This window comes from Echiichthys vipera (genome assembly GCF_963691815.1).
Source record: "Echiichthys vipera genome assembly, chromosome: 7".
Lineage (NCBI taxonomy): Eukaryota > Metazoa > Chordata > Actinopteri > Perciformes > Trachinidae > Echiichthys > Echiichthys vipera.
The window spans coordinates 6,924,246-6,940,864 of record NC_139832.1 but is presented as its reverse complement, the minus strand read 5'-3'; the positions used below and the strand labels follow the sequence as shown (position 1 = coordinate 6,940,864).

Genomic DNA, 16,619 nt, shown 5'->3' with positions numbered 1-16,619 from the left:
CTATGTTTACTTCATGCATTCACCTGGTTTTGTACTTTACTTCCTCTATGTTTACTTCATGCATTCACCAGGTTTTGTACTTTACTTCCTCTATGTTTACTTCATGCATTCACCAGGTTTTGTACTTTACTTCCTCTATGTTTACTTCATGCATTCACCTGGTTTTGTCCTTTACTTCCTCTGTTTACTTCATGCATTCACCTCTTTATTTCATGCATTCACTCAGCTTTGTTCTTTACAGCGTGTATTAGAATTCACGTCCTTACTTTAAAGCATTCACCAGGTTTTGTACCTATCATCATGTATTAGTATTCACCTCTTGACTCCCAGCTCTGTTCTTCACACTGTGTACCATGAATGTACCCTGTAGTAGCGCATGCGCAGAGCGGCATACGGAAGCCCGCTTGCTGCTGCTGCTGCTGCTGCTGCTGTGTGTTGTGCTGGCGGTCTGCTGTCTCTCCCAATCATTCCTCCTTCAATGACTTGCACCGACTGACTTCTTCACTCACCTCTCCTCCCTCACCCACTGCTGTTTATGTGACTCACCGGGGAACAGGAGCCTCTCTTCCCGACTGACTACACTTGAAGCCTGCAAATTATTATCGGTACGTGTCGCTAACAGCTACAAAGCTACTGAAACAGAGAGATGTTACATGTCAATGCTAAACTGAGCTACAAGCTAAATGCTACTGATTATCTTTGATAAAGTGAAGGTAAAGACTCACCCTGTGTGCTGATGCTAGCATGTTAGCTCACTTTGTGTGTGTGTGTGTGTGTGTGTGTGTGTGTGTGTGTGTGTGTGTGTGTGTGTGTGTGTGTGTGTGTGTGTGTGTGTGTGTGTGTGTGTGTGTGTGTGTGTGTGTGTGTGTGTGTGTGTGTGTGTGTGTGTGTGTGTGTGTGTGTGTGTGTCAGCAGGAACTTATACCCTGTATCCTGAACCATAAAGTACATGGTTGCATCTTAAAGGCAGTGCCCCTCCGTGGGTTTGTTATGGTTGTTTCAGTATTCTTGGGTACAGTTTATCAGGAGACATGAAGACTTTAGTTTTAAAACATTCACCGTCATCTGTGTTTATTGTGAAGCTCATCAACTGATTTAAAGGCTAATGAGATTATCTGCAAGGCTGACATCTACAGTTAACTCTAAATACTGTCTTAGTGTTGTTTTACTGTCTGCAAGTGGCATGACACTGGCAGACAGGGAAACAACAGTAATAGAGTATATGTTATTTGTATTTGTTCATAGGTAACGTTCATAGTTAAATGTGTATTGGAATTTGAATGTATTAACTGTTAAACACTACACACGAAATGCACGGTTCAGTTCATATCACGGTTATGGGATCACGGTTTTTGGTTCGGTTGTTTGTTTTCTATTTCTTTTACACTCTAAAAATACCATCAGATCTATAGCCTAATAATAAGATTTCTTTTAATCAGATATTCATAAGGACATCGTCATGCAATCATGCAATAACTGAAATAATGAGGCATCTTGATTAGGGATTAAGCACATAACTGTAACAATCTTAAATGAAAGTAAAGTGAGGTTTTGAAACAGTAAGAGGAGAGACATCGCTGCATTTACACGTTCATGTATTTATTCGGCAAAAAGATGAACAATTGTTTGCCTTCTAGGTAAGAATATAAACACTTATGTATTATCAAACCTTAATTGAAAATAGGTTTTTATTCACTGAAATACACACAAACAGCAATCACTGAACTGACTGAAGTAGGATACATGCACCTCTGACAAACATTGTTTCCTGTAAAGTAAAAAGAGGAAAATGGCTCTTAAAGCTCTGACTGAAAATAATTTAACTGGGTTTCCTCAGGAGGGGGGCTGGAGTCTCCCTTAGATCTAGAGAAGTTCAGCCATCCGTGAGGAGCTCGGAGTAGAGCCGCTGCTCCTTTGCGTTGAAAGGAGCCAGTTGAGGTGGTTCAGGATCATCTAGTAAGGATGCCCCCTGGGCGCCTCCCTAGGGAGGTGTTCCAGGCACGTCCAGCTGGGAGGAGGCCTCGGGGAAGACCCAGGACCAGGTGGAGAGATTAGATCTCCACACTGGCCTGGGAAAGCCTCGGGATCCCCCAGTTAGAGCTGGTTAATGTGGCCCGGGAAAGGGAAGTTTGGGATCCCGTGCTAAAGCTGCTGTCCCCGCGACCCGACCACGGATAAGAGGCTGAAGATTAGAGATGAGATGAGATGAGATTTTTATGGTCACATTACGGCAAAGGGCATCGACATAAAGTAAAGAATAAACTCAGCCAGCACCAGACTTTCCTCTCTTTAAAATGAACACAAAAAACAATGTCAATAATATTTCCAGTTCTTTATAGAAACATTAGTTTTTGTGCAGTTCTGAAATACAATCGTATAAATATGATTTCTTATCAAAAGTTAGTTTCACAGTATTATTTGAAATAAATAAATAAAACACACTTTTAATAATTGTCAATATAGATTGCAAAAAATAGTAAATTAGAATATAATAATCAATATGAATAAGTATGCATATATATATATATATATATATATATGCATATTTATTCATTATTTTAAGGACTTAAAGACTTCAAATTACTTTTTTGTTATTATTAACAACAAATATTAAATTTACCATACTTTAAGACAAAGCAATTTATTACATCTGAGAACCTGGAACCATCATGTTTTTCCTTTTTTCCCATTATTATTATTATATTATTATTATTTACCCTTTTACATTTTTACAAGAGGCACATACAAGACATACAGATAAAGGAAACAAATGTTTGACATTTTTAATTTAAAAACTTACTCGATTATCAAAATAGCTGCTGACTTTATTCAGTTGATGGACTCATCGTTTCTGCTCCAATTCAAACTGGTGTTTATCACTTTTCTGCTGAATCATATAATAAGATCATGTTATCATTATTTCTGTTGCCAAAGGTAATTATTCTCGGCGAGCAGTAATTAAATACTTTAAGCTTAGTCAAAGGTTTGTTTATGACATTTGAGTTTGATTCTTTTAGGATTTTTTGATTTTTTTGATTTTTTTGAACGTCCTTATGCAGCCAACACCAAATCAGTCGGTCACGTTTTAGTGCCAACGGTTGATATGAGAGAGAGAGAGAGTGACAGATTCCCTTTGTTGCAGGAGTGTGTGGGAGCATCATGTGGAGGAAGGCTTCAGCGGCCGCCCTGCTGGCGTTAGCTGTTGGCTATTTCTACCACGGCAGCCCGGACCTGCCGGAGCAGATTCTGGAGTACATCGGCCTGCCAAACTTTCAGTCATCATCTCAGAGTCCCAACAGCCTGGAGCAGGTGATCTCTGCTGCCTGGGAGACTCTGATAACTCTGCCGACCCGGCAGTGGAGCAAAGTGGCAGTGGGGTGAGTTGGACGGTTGAACTGATGTCTCTCTGTCGCCTGAAGTTGATCTACGTGACCTCATGCACACTGTGGCATGTTGAGAGGCTTTAGTCGGCTCTGCTAGTGTGAAGGAATGTGTTCTCACGACGACTCAGTGCAGCTCAGATGGCTCGGTCCAAGACTGTGATGCCCCAGTGATTTGAATTACTGTGTATACGTAGCATATAGCCTTTAGGCTGCTTTAGTATTGCCAACACACCGGATCAAGGTGGAAGATGGTGATTGGCTGGAGCTGAAGGACTGCCCACCAGAGGGATGGACAGATGGTTTCTATCAAGGACGGAAGTAAAGGGAAATCAGGCACATTCCCTTGAAGTGACCTCTTAAAGTCACAGTGGAATAACATGTACAAGACATCTTTATGCTCCATGATGTATTTCTTTTATTTAGTTTATTGAAATTATCAGAGCATACGTGGAAGAGCATTTTCAATTAACATATTAAGGCGGGTATAGAGTTAAATACCACTAAACATGGACAGAGAGATAGGAATAGGGATAAAAAATATAAATTAAAGTAGCACTTAATTGGAAAAAAATGATTTAATAATAAATACAATTAAAATAAGGAGACAAAAAACGTTTAAAAAAGACAGGTAAACTAAAAGAGAGATAGAAATAGTGACATTTAAAGATTTATTATAGAAAAATTAAAGAATGGACAGTAAAATAAAATAAAAAATACATTACATTTTAGGTCTTTTCATTTCTCCAATTTTGGCAATTTAGTCTGATCAGGCTACCAGTAGACCTTTTTAAGAAGTGTATAAATCCTCAGGATTATAAAGCCAGAATAAATATAATGATAGTAAAGTTATTATCTATCAAATAACCCGTTCTCTCTATCCCCTCCTCTCCTGTTAAGGGTGAATGCCTGCGTCGATGTGGTCGTCTCCGGAGTGGGTCTGCTGCAGGCTCTGGCTGTGGATCCTGGCGCCGGCCACGACCACGAAGTGTTGCACTCCAAAGAGGACTTGAGGGAAGCCTTCATCCATTACATGGAGCGTGGAGCAGCTGCCGAGCGCTTCTTCAGCGACAGCGAGGTCTTTCGGAGGATTGCACGTGCAGCAGCGGAGTACCCCGGCGCCAAGGCAAGGCTGCTTTACTCCCTAAACGGCATCTTCCTGTTTTATTAAGTCATTTTTTTTTAATTAATCTTCCAAATGGTAAACTTGACTTTTGTCTTCCTGCAGCTGTACGTGGGAGGGAACGCTGCCCTCATCGGTCAGAAGCTCGCCACCTACCCCGATCTGATGGTAGAGTGTTTGTTATTCTGTTGTAAAACTAAATAGTTACATTTCGATTTTATTCTCTTCACTTTGCAGACATCCATAGAAAATTAGAATTAATGAATAACAAACATGGAAAAACATGTTTAAAGTTACACATTGCAAGAGGATCTTTTTTTAGAGTATTAAAGTGTGTTTTGGTGGTCCTTTAAACACTGCATCACTGAGTAATTCAGATCAGCTGGGGCCTCATTTATAAAGCTTGCTGTGCACAAAGACCTTGTGTAGACAGTTTAAAACGGTATTTATAGATACTGGAAATTATTTGCAGAGAAACGTGCGTATTCCTACGCCAACTATAACCCTTCAGTAGAGCTCCTGCAAAGTTTTTCCGACTCGGGAATCAGCGACACTCGGAAACACTGGAAACACCATGAAATACAGCTGAGTCAACACATATGAACCCAAAAAAACACACACATGAACTACTGTATAAAATCATTGGCTGCAAATGTATTTCACACTGTATAACGCCCTAGTTATATGATAAACTTCCTAACAAATAATAACTGTCGAGTTAACTTGATTCACAGCTGGGGTGACATGTTGCCACTCGCTCTTTTTATATTTATTTGAAATGTCTCTACTGAGGCTTCCAAACAACAGCTTTTTGCGCTGCTCCACCTCCGTAAAGCATCTCCATCCTTCTCGGAGAACGTTGCCTTTTCCGCCTTCTTCGGTGTCATTTACCTCACGTCAGTCAATGCAATGTCCTCATTATGATAGCGTCCATATTCATGAGCTATTTAACATATGCCATTTATGGTATGGGGAGGAAAAGTGGGATGACACTGGGCGGAGGTCATCCCACACAATTCACCTCAGGTGGGAATTTTTCGGGAAAGATTCTGTGCAAACAAGCGCTGCTCAGTTTCATAAATCTCAAATTTCCCTGAGCATTCATAGTGTTGTGGGAACGCAATATTTTGGGAAGGCTTCTACGCACAGTTAAATAAATGAGGCCCCTGTCCTTCGAATGATGGTTAATATGTTTTATACCACAGGTCCTGTTATGTGGGCCAGTCGGTCCTAAACTTCATGAGATGCTGGACGAGCAGATAGTCGTTCCCCCGGAGTCTCTGCAGGTGACGGATGAATATCACCTCATCCTGGAGTATAAAGCAGGTAAAGAGAAGGACAAGCTTCAGCTCCTACAGGATCCGTTCTTCGTTCCGTCTGTTTAGATGTTCCACTTGGTCTTCTTCTCTGTTTCTAGGTGAACAGTGGGGTTCAACTCAGGCACCTCAAGCCAACCGCTTCATCTTCTCCCACGATGTGTCCAACGGGGAGATGAGCTCCCTGGAGACGTTTGTGGCGAGTCTGGATGAGTTCGAGCCTGACCTGGTCGTCCTGTCGGGGCTCCACATGATGGAGGGTCAGGGCAGAGAGCTGTGGGAGGAGCGGCTGAAGGAGGTCAGCGGCTGTTTCTCCACCTATTTGTTTTAATCGACAAAAACGTGTTGGTCCTTTTGAGTCTGACGTAACACCCTTTCAAAATACCTCTGTATCTCCAGGTCCAAACTCAGACATACCTGTGAACCTTTTATGCACCTCTTTCTTCAGTGAGAAGCCTTTTCGTCGATGTGAAAGCGGTGAAATACAATTCTGGCAGGGTTTTTTTGAAACTTGGATCCGTCCAAACAACGGGGAACACAGCACTGTGGCATTGTAGAAATACGAGGCTTGGACCCGGATGTAGTACTTTGAAAGGGTGTTACGTCACGACTTAAATATCGGATAAACAGTGAAATGGAATGAAAAACTTAATCGCCGTCAGATGATAGCAGAGGGGTTCGGAGATTGCATTTCACACCTGTTGCCCTCCACACGGACCGTTTACCTCCACGCAACCAAAACATGCTCAATAGTTATTGGTCGATACTGCCCAGGCTACACAGACACATGGCCGCTTCCACTACTCAAATCTTCTCCCTCGCCTACAGTGTAGTAAACTGTACAACTACTCATCATAGCAAACATTGCGGGGTAAAAATGAATAGAAAAACATAACATTTATTACTTTAAGAATAATTTATTTTTAAAAATGGCAGTAATGCACTGTATGCACAGTAAAACATACAAAAACTTATTTTAGATGCTTCTTTAATCCAGAACAATAAAACAAAGACATACGGTAAAGTCAAGACAGGTCAAACTTAATTTGTATAGCAAAACAACAGCAGTCGACCTGTGTTTAACAGGCACAAATTACACAAATGATTACAAATGAAAACATCAGTAAGAACAGAAGAAAACAATAAATATATAAAAAGTGTAAGAATTTCAGTAAAACTGAAGATGAAGTCAAGAAGAGGTGGGTCTTAAAGCTACAGATTATATGAATTATTCAGAACAGAACATGTATTATTATTATTCTCATGACTCAAATAATATACATAGTGATGAAGTTTATCTAACACCCTGTACCTGTTCCCTCTTCGCAGGCTGTGTTGGCCATAGCTGACATCCGTAAAGACATACCCATCCACCTGGAGCTGGCGAGCATGACCGACAGAGACTACATGAACAGCATCATGCAGGAGGTACATGTGCGAAAACAGTCGAGTCTGAGAGAGTCTTTAGTGAAGTGAATTTCACAAAGCCCTAATGTAAAGAGAAACGATGAGTGTGCTCAACTTCCACTAATCCCTGAAGAGTCCTGTGTATTTAATTAAAGTTTTTTTCTCTGTTTCCCGTTAGCAGGTTATGCCTATTGTCAGCTCCATTGGGCTGAACGAGCAGGAGCTGCTCTTCCTCTCCCAGGCAGGGGAAGGGCCTCATGCAGACTTGGATACCTGGAAAGGCATTCCTGACGTGGGCCGGGTCAGCGACATCCTCCTCTGGATCCTGGAGCAGCACGGCCGCAGCGAGCCGTCGTCTGAGGCCGACCTGACTCGCATCCACTTCCACACGCTGGCCTACCACATCCTGGCTACGGTGGATGGTTACTGGGGGAACCAGGCTGCAGCGGTGATGGCTGGAGCACGAGTGGCCAGCAGTCAGGCATGTGGCCTTCAGTCTGTTGACGTTAGCAAAGTGGAGCTCAAAGCCCCGCTGGAGTTTCACAGCTCACACACTGAGCCTCGAGAGAAGCTGTCCCTGAACCCAGCAGAGCCTGTCACCGTGTGGCGCCGAGGGAACGTCGTCTTCCACCTGACAGCCGTGCTGGTCTGCAAACAGCCTCTCCGGACAGTAGGGCTCGGGGACGCCATCTCAGCAGAGGGACTCGTTTACTCAGAGTTAAAGACCCAGCAGCCCTTCTGAGCTTTGCTTGAATCCAGCACTCCATTTGTAAGGAAGTCAGTGGTTGTTGGGTTCGAGTTCATGTTTCTGAACTTGCTCAGGGCCTCCTGTGTCCTGGACCAGGTTCTGTGTCTTCCTTCCCTGAAGCTCCGCTGAGTTTAAGAATGTGATAGATGGCGTTTAGTTTTAAATCCTGCCTGATGACTCCTCCAGCCTGCTCCGGTCTCCTCTGTTCCCCCTCCTCGAATCCTCCGGGCGGACGCAGACACTGACAGAAGGGGATCCGACCGGGCTGACTCTATGCACCGGCCATCTTCACAAACTCCAAAGAGTTTTGTTGGCTCACCTAATTTACTTTGACCTGCATATCTTAAGTATGCTGTGCCTTGAGAAAATAAAATAATTTAAAAGTTATAATATTTTATTCATATTTCAGAGCAAAACCAACCTAACACTAATCATTTCACCCGCTAACCTTCTGACATAAACATATACACACACACATATAAACGATTCTGTTTGACTGGAAACTGATGAGCGTCTTACTATATTATAGAATCTAAGTGGTATTCTTGATGTTCTCTGTTTCCTCAACTTCTGGTGCATTCACCTTTAATTGTTACTAGATCACTTGAACGCTCATTCTCCCATTGGTGTCGGACTCCTCTATGTGTAATAACTGGTAACTAGATATACTTGACATTGTTGTTATTTGTCCTGAGAGGATAAATGTACCAGAGTCTCAGTTCTTTGTTTAAACACTCCCTCTATAAAGATGTGTGTAAATTCTACCTAACAACAGTTATTCTACAGTCGGGTTATAATGATTTTTGTGATCAAATAATTAAAGTGTACACTTATAAATGCTCACGTTGTTATGAAAGGGATATTTCTTTATGCAGTGAAGCTCAGTTTACAATCAGATGCTGGTGTATTGACCTAGAGCATGGGTGTCAAACTGATCCAGTAAAGGGCCGTGTGGCTGCAGGTTTTCACTCCAACCAAGCAAGAACACACCTGACTCGACTTACTCACTCACCTGAACTGTCTTCACACAGTTGATTTGTTGGACCAGGTGTGTTTTTGATTGGTTGGAATGAAAACCTGCAGCCACACGGCCCTTTACTGGATCACTTTGGCGGCCATGACCTAAAGGATCTGTTGGCATGAGAGCAAGTTAAAGGTAAAATATAATTCCCTAATGAGGTAAAGGCCTCGTGTTATCAGGGTTACTGCACATGTTTATTTACTTTGTTGTTATACAAGGTCTTTCTTTTCCTTTGTTGCTTTCTCTCACTTGTAAAATGTGACAATGTAACATTTTAGGCTGTAAAATCTTAAAAAGCTGGCCAGTGTAATACTGCTTCCTGATTCTGGCATATAGGGACATTATACCTTTTCATAGGATTGTTTGTTATTGGGTTTTTTTTTCTGAGCTTACTTGGGAGCAACGCCTGCATCATGTTAGATGTACAGTACGTAACTGTCACAACGATGTATTTGTATACCTCACATGGCCACCGAAGGCATGCAATAATAGTCTTAATGCAAACATGCAACAACAGAAAATGTGTATTTTGTTTAGCAGAATGAATTCTTTGCACTAGTACGAAGTGGCAGGTGTGCCTGCAAAGGTGAATGTAAACTTAACTATGAACGCCCCCTTTATTTTTTTTTAGCAAGTACAATCTATTCAACTTTAGTCATTTCGTAGTTTGTGTCTCATGTTTTTAACATTTGTAACTGTCAACCAGTTTCATCCAGTCTGTCATTAAAATATGTTATGAGCTAGTGGCTTTATTGTGGTGCCGCAGGTTATTGTGAATATCGTCAGTGTTCAAGGAACTTCAAATCAGTGCTGAAATGTTAGTTGAATTATCAGTTTGTGGATTGGTTTGCATTAATCGGCAGTAATTTTAGATGCTTCGAAAACCTTCCCTATAACAGACAGGAACGTGGGACAGACCCAGCTCTGTGGAGGAAGGACATCTGTCTGCAGCGGATATAAGGACAAACATTAGTGAAAGTTATAAAGGCAGTTCACTGAATGTCATTTGAATACAATGCAATACCTGATAAACATATTTTGTTGGATTCAACACATGACAGAGACTCAAAGTATATTTTGAATTCAGTTAAAAATAATGGGAATGAAGGGGTTGCTTTGGACATTTTGACTTTATGGATATGGAAACTACCTAGTAATAAGAAGGGATTAATTATGTTAAATGTATTATTGTGAGAGAAGGAGCCAAAGATAATATATATCAGAGTTATTCATCTTTATTAATATGTTATCATATATCAGAGTTATTCATCTTTATTAATATGTTATCATATATCTGAGTCCATAATCTTTATCTTTTCATCAAAGTGACACATAACTGTAGTTTTAGCAAAAAGAAAATTTTCCAAATCTTTCCAAAAGGTGATACAAAATGGACACCTATAAAAATAAATGGATGGTACTTTCTCTATCTTTTTTACAGCTGTCATCAATGTCAGAACATGTGGCTGTGTATGCATTAGTAGGATATACGTTATGTAATAGCTTGAGATGTAATTCTCTAATTTTGTTAGAAATTAAAGATTACATTATATATTAATAATAAAATGTAATAAATCAGATTCCATCTAAGTAAAGTGCCCATTGACAGGGTTCTTATCATTTTCTTAACTGATGAATGCAGGCTGTATCTGACATAGCGGTGTCACGCGTCTGCATCTGATTGGCTAAAAAAAAACTTCCGGGTACGTGAACCAATCAGAGCCCCGTGCGTCTGCGCTGCTGCGTTCAAGGCCCGGCCCCAGCTGCAGCCTGGAGCGGCCTGAGGCGGCGGCGGCGGTTGCGGCGGCAGTCTCCGCCCCGGATGCAGCGCACGCTTCCTCTCTCTCTCTTGGTTCATATAAAGGTAGCGAGACTTCCAGGCTGTCCCCGGGCTGCTTTTTTTTTCTTGTTGATGGTTAGACTCTGCGAGAGAAGGATGAAGTTCCTTGTGGCCGTTACAGTCATTGTGGGATCTCTGATTTTCCTCGCTTTCCCAAATGGCTCCTCCGCGGACGAGAAGAAGAGAGGCCCCAAAGTGACTGCGAAGGTAGGCGGTGTGAGTGAGTGAGTGAGTGAGTGTGTGTGTGTGTGTTAGCTCCATAGCTTTGGTGGCACTTCGGCCTTAACGTTAACTGCCGGTGTGTCACGTTATATTCTACATTTACGCATCCATTTACGCATCGGTGGGGTATTTGGTTGTTCCGGCTGTAGTTGGCCCTCTGTGCCGCAGCTCAGTCACATGCCTCAGCCCCCTCCTTGTGTCTGGCTGCTGCGGGTTTGTCCACGTCTACAGTTGACGCTACAATGTAGCGGCTAAAGTGTCCCACCAGGCTCTTTGTTTCAACTGTTCCCCTCTGCACAACTACACTCATTCAAACAAATATGATCTCATCTCATCTTCAGCCTCTTATCCGGGGTCGGGTCGCGGGGGCAGCAGCTTTAGCAGGGGACCCCAAACTTCCCTTTCCCGGTGTTGTGCCGTGTTCAGCACCCCTGCCGTGAAATGCACCCCCTCGCATTATAGGTGGTAATCTGGATCAGAAGGCTGTTGTTTCGACGTGTGTGCGTGTGTGTGTGTATACAGGTAACCCACAACGGTCAGAACATCGGTTACTTACAGTCTTTAAACCATTTTTAAGAGTTTAAAGTCACAAACTTGGATAATGGCGAACACCAAACAACCCCTTTTTGTGTGTTCTGTGGAAATAAACTGCAGCCATAATTACAATATGAATTAAATGGATCTTTTGATCAAGTTGAATGTATTTGACTCAGCGTTTCCTAAAACAACCCCAGCTTTTCTTGCAATTCATATGTTCAAAGGTGTGTGCTTTTAATGTGGTTACCTGTATATAAACTACTCCTATAGGTGGAAACAACAGCCTTCTGATCCAGAATATCACCTGTAATGCGAGGGGGTGCATTTCACGGCAGGGGTGCTGAATAAGGCACAACACTGGGCCACATTAACCAGCTCTAACTGGGGGATCCTGAGGCGTTCCCAGGCCAGTGTGGAGATCTAATCTCTCCACCTGGGCCTGGGTCTTCCCCAAGGCTTCCTCCCAGCTGGGCACGCCTGGAATAATATTATTTTATTTATATATATATATATATATATATATATATATATATATATATATATATATCTCCTTTTGTAAATGCTCTATTTTAACAAATCTCAGTTTCTCACTGAAGGTGGTGTGGAGGTGGACAGTTAGTCTTTAACGTTATAACTGAGCTGAATCCTGAATAAATATACAATTTTAACTTTTTTTGAGCATCAAGTGCAACATGAAGTTACACGTTCAGCAGCAGTGCATCAATAAAGAAGCATAATTATCAGTATTGCAGAGTAACTCACAATACGATACTATAACGATGCAGTCGAGATATATGAGATGACGAATAACCTCATAAAAATGGACCAAAACACCACCAGAGACTAAAATAACTGTGGAAAAACATTCTATATTCACATGTATATTGTTTCTAATCTTTTCAGTAAGACTGTGAAATAAGCAATAAGCAAAATAAGACGTAACACATGTAAAGGTCCCGTATGGTTCTGTAAATCACTTCACAACCTGACTTCTCTTTTTAGGTTTTCTTCGACATGAAAGTTGGAGATGAAGAAGTTGGAAGAATCGTCATCGGAGTGTTTGGGAAAATCGTTCCCAAAACAGTCGACAACTTTGTTGCTCTGGCGACGGGAGAGGTGAGAACGTCACGTAATTTAAGTTCAATTCAAAGCTTGCACTACCCGACTGACCAGCGATGGTTGAAGGGGCAGCTACAGCGTTTGAGAAACATGCCAACGGGTGCTGTAGCAGTGGAAATTGAATACCACAAATAAACATAACTTGTACACTGGATACTTCTTGCAGAAACCGTCAATATTTTTAGGGGGAAAGGCGGTGGTAAAATGGTAAAATGTCAAAGTATGAATGTATAAAAAAAGCCCTAACATCTAGGCTTACTTTTGACATTCTTTTAAATGTATTATCCATCTTTGAACATGGTTTCCTATCTATTGGGGGGGGGGGGGGGAATCACATATGGGTTCAGATACTACATTACTGGTCAATATATTTCTTTAAATTATATATTTTGTTTATGTAGCTCTTATTTTATTTGGGTACTCTAGATTTAAATTTATTTTATGTACACATAGTGTATTATTTACAATTATTCAATTAACATTTATTTAGGAATGAATTTATTAACTTTTTCTTTGACAGCATAAGTTGCCATAGTAACTGAACTTGGACTATGTTGAATTTGCTTTAATGAACCGAATCAACTGAAAATGAGTTGAATTCACCAAAATACGTCGGGCTTATTTGGTAAACTTACTTTTTATGGAACGATCCTCTGGAGACACACTTTGAATTTATCATTTTACTCATTTTTGTGGTTTAAATATATTTTTATCGTCTTAAAAATAAAACCCAGGCAGCTGACATCTCTCCCAGATTTTTTTTCAAGTGTGGTTTTGTTTGCTCCAATGAAACAGAGAGGATTCGGTTACAAGGGCAGCAAATTCCACCGAGTCATCAACGACTTCATGATCCAGGGCGGAGACTTCACCAGAGGCGACGGCACCGGAGGTGAGACGGACGCAGACGCCTGCAGAGCGGCGTTTATATCGGGACACGCGTTTGTCTCTGCCAGATCAAACATGCTCGTTACCCTTCTGCATCAGTGCTGTCCTCGACGTTTAACGACCTCAGGGCTGTTCCGCACTTTTAAGATTAACAAAGAAGCAGTTCTCAACTGTGCACAGGGAAATTACAACTTTCCCGTGTTGACTACCTTATTTCGGTATATTTCGATACTTTGACGGTATAATTCGTAAGATTTGAGACAACCTCCTGAAGGTTTTATGGTTTTACGAATCGAACATGAACGCTGTCGTTCTAAATCTTTATGACTCAAGATAACCTCCTGTATATAATAAGCTCCAAATGTGATCATAAACTTTGTGCCAAGAGTTATTTCACAAGTGTCACGCTGCCATTTTGTGTCAATATTGGATGACTGCGTGTGACATTTAGCAGACGAACTCATTTGGAACGACTCTGTGTCGCTCAGTATCCGTAGACGAGAAAATGTCATCAGATAAAGCGATAAAGATAAAGGTTTGGTAGCAGTCAACTTCGCCATGCGGACAAATAACACGATACCAAAGTAACTACAATGATATTGAAACGATACAAATAAGATATGCTTCTATAATTAAAGGCAAGAGCATCTATGGAGACCGTTTCCCCGACGAGAACTTCAAGCTGAAGCACTACGGCGCCGGCTGGCTCAGCATGGCCAACGCCGGCAAAGACACCAACGGCTCCCAGTTCTTCATCACCACCATTCAGACGCCATGGCTGGACGGAAAACACGTCGTCTTTGGAAAGATCATAGAGGGGATGGTGAGTGTCGGGCCCGGCAGCGATGCGACTCATCAAACAGATCTGAAGTGTGTGTGTGTGTGTGTCTGATCGCCCTCTGTCCGAACACTGATTACCTCGTGTCTCACCTTTTGACGCCAGTGGTGGAAGAAGCACTCAGAGTTCAGTTGAAGTATTAATACCTCACTGTTGAAATACTCAGTTGCAAGTAAAAGTCCTGCATTCAAGATGTTTGGTTATTCATAACATTGTGTACACGACAATGAAAAAATATAAACATGTCCATTTTAGGTTTTCCCAGTTGTCCCCGTTAAATTAGGAAAAGTCAGTAAATGTAAAGCAAAACCAAATTATGTCAAGCGTGTAGTTAGAGATGTTAAACATTGAATGGGGCCTAATTGACCCTAAGATAACAGGAGGGTTAAGTTTGTTTTTTAATGTAGGAAAAAGCTGCAACCAATGAAACTTTGTCATTGCTGAAACATTCTGATAATAATTTTTTTCTTTAATCTTCCAGGATGTGGTGCTGAAGATACAGAACACTAAGACAGACGCCCGCGATAAGCCTCTTAAAGACGTCGTCATCTTCGACTGCGGCAAAATCGACGTGGAGAAGCCGTTCGCAGTGGCCAAGGAGTAGTGGAGTGCTGCTGGGGGAGAACAGGACTGGGGGGTGGGGGTAGGGGGGGGGGTGGACCACCGTGCAGGCCACCTTGTTTAATCACTAACAACCCTGGGGGTCCTGGAGAAGGGGCTTCTGGGTAATCCAGTGTCAGCGGCTGCCGTCTTAAAGCACCAGACGAGCAGCGGCAGCAACATCGAGCGATCGCGACGACACTCTGGGTCCATTCACCAACGAGCATTCCGAGGTGCACTTAACTGTTCGTTGTTGTTCTTTTTGTAAAAAAGTGAAATCTGAAATAAAGGTTTCAATTTTTGTTAAAACTGCTGAGTGAAGTTTATTACGCGCAGGTATCAACGGCACCATGAGCGCAACACGTCTGCTCAGACAAAGTGTGTGTGTTTAGTGTTAGAAACCGGTCGTTTGCACCGTGAGAACATTTAAATCACTCCACCTGTTCAAGTTTAAAGTAAGTTTAATATTCTCATGACCACTAGGGGCGCTGTTGTCTTAGAGACTTAGGGCGCACTCACACTGTCCTTCCGCACCGGGCCAAAACCGGTTTTTCAGCTAAAGCCTAGTGCTTTTGAGCAGTGTGAGTGCACCCGCTCCGCTTCTCTTTATTGATTCCTTTGGGATGAACTCTGGCAAGGAAATAGTTTCCAGCAGTTTACAAAAACACAAGGGAAAAATTAAAAATACAGTATAGGATGCTATGGATAGTATGTTACCGTGAGAACATTTCAATCACTCCACTTGTTCAAGTCTAAAGTAAGTTTAATATTCTCATGACCACTAGGGGCGCTGTTGTCTCAGAGACTTAGACTTCTCTTTACCGATCCTGCTAGGAAATTGAGTTTCCAGCAGCTTAAAAAAAACACAATGGAGAAATAAAAAATACAGTATAGGATAACCAATAAACTCTAAGAGAGATGCTCAAGGATACTTCAGCAGGGTGTGTGTGTGTGTGTGCGTGCATGCGCCCTTAGCTAAATAAATACAGAAAGTATAAAAAACAATAAATGGTAAACAATAAACTCTTAGTCAAATACATGTATATAAAGTACAGGTCAGATAAAATTCACGGAAATTAAATCAAATAAGTTACATGTAGAGGAAATGAATAAAGTATAGAATGATAAAATATGTTTGACTGTATATGACAGAAAGATAAAATATCTTGAAAAATGTATGATAACATATGTTTGACTGTATATGACAGGAATGAGCAGCAATATTAAATTATTGCACTTAAGTGGTGGATAAAGTTATTGCACAAAATTGTATAATTTTGTGATCCTATTTAACTTTGCGCGGATTCCTACAAATTAATTTCAATTAACCCACCCTTTTTAACATTTGAATGATTTAAATATTTTAGATAAGTTGATACAATTCAAACAAAGCAAATATGATTAAAGCAAAATGATCAAAAGATACAAAATTAATTTGTATACGGTATACGTGTTATAGCTACTCAGTGGTAAAGGGACTACACATTTTACTTATTTACAAGTAACAATACTGTAAAATACTCTTAAAGTACAAAAGTATTAAGAAATTAAAATTAATCAATTAAAAAGTATAATTCAATCAA

General features: G+C 41.2%; 3 protein-coding genes across 4 annotated transcripts in view; 2 read left to right on the top strand and 1 right to left on the bottom strand.

Annotated features, from left to right (window-relative positions):
- The window catches only part of psma4 (proteasome 20S subunit alpha 4), an 87,260-nt gene that overhangs the window by 29,180 nt on the left and 41,461 nt on the right, over positions 1-16,619 (bottom strand). The gene's annotated exons all lie outside the window — the stretch shown is intronic.
- Positions 487-9,663, top strand: adpgk (ADP-dependent glucokinase). Of its 2 annotated transcripts, none has more exons than XM_083916601.1 (8): positions 487-605; positions 3,143-3,377; positions 4,281-4,506; positions 4,609-4,671; positions 5,709-5,829; positions 5,921-6,117; positions 7,149-7,247; positions 7,408-9,663. In XM_083916601.1, the coding sequence occupies exons 2-8, from the start codon at positions 3,160-3,162 to the stop codon at positions 7,966-7,968; spliced, it is 1,485 nt and encodes a 494-aa protein (XP_083772727.1). In that variant the 5' UTR covers positions 487-605; positions 3,143-3,159; the 3' UTR covers positions 7,969-9,663. The 2 variants fall into 2 exon arrangements, with proteins under 2 accessions (XP_083772727.1, XP_083772726.1); XM_083916600.1 differs by having other exon boundaries at positions 7,405-9,663.
- On the top strand, positions 10,814-15,347 carry ppib (peptidylprolyl isomerase B (cyclophilin B)). Its single transcript, XM_083915962.1, has 5 exons — positions 10,814-11,042; positions 12,597-12,710; positions 13,509-13,602; positions 14,237-14,421; positions 14,918-15,347. The coding sequence occupies exons 1-5, from the start codon at positions 10,818-10,820 to the stop codon at positions 15,038-15,040; spliced, it is 741 nt and encodes a 246-aa protein (XP_083772088.1). The 5' UTR covers positions 10,814-10,817; the 3' UTR covers positions 15,041-15,347.

Bases quoted from the DNA above. Each gene is read 5' to 3' on its own strand.
- adpgk (XM_083916600.1), top strand. From the start codon at position 3,160: ATGTGGAGGAAGGCTTCAGCGGCCGCCCTGCTGGCGTTAGCTGTTGGC. The intron at 3,378-4,280 runs GTGAGTTGGACG...TCTCCTGTTAAG, and splicing joins TGGAGCAAAGTGGCAGTGGG to GGTGAATGCCTGCGTCGATG. The intron at 4,672-5,708 runs GTAGAGTGTTTG...TTTATACCACAG, and splicing joins CCACCTACCCCGATCTGATG to GTCCTGTTATGTGGGCCAGT.
- ppib (XM_083915962.1), top strand. From the start codon at position 10,818: ATGCAGCGCACGCTTCCTCTCTCTCTCTTGGTTCATATAAAGGTAGCG. The intron at 11,043-12,596 runs GTAGGCGGTGTG...TTCTCTTTTTAG, and splicing joins GCCCCAAAGTGACTGCGAAG to GTTTTCTTCGACATGAAAGT. The intron at 14,422-14,917 runs GTGAGTGTCGGG...TTAATCTTCCAG, and splicing joins GAAAGATCATAGAGGGGATG to GATGTGGTGCTGAAGATACA.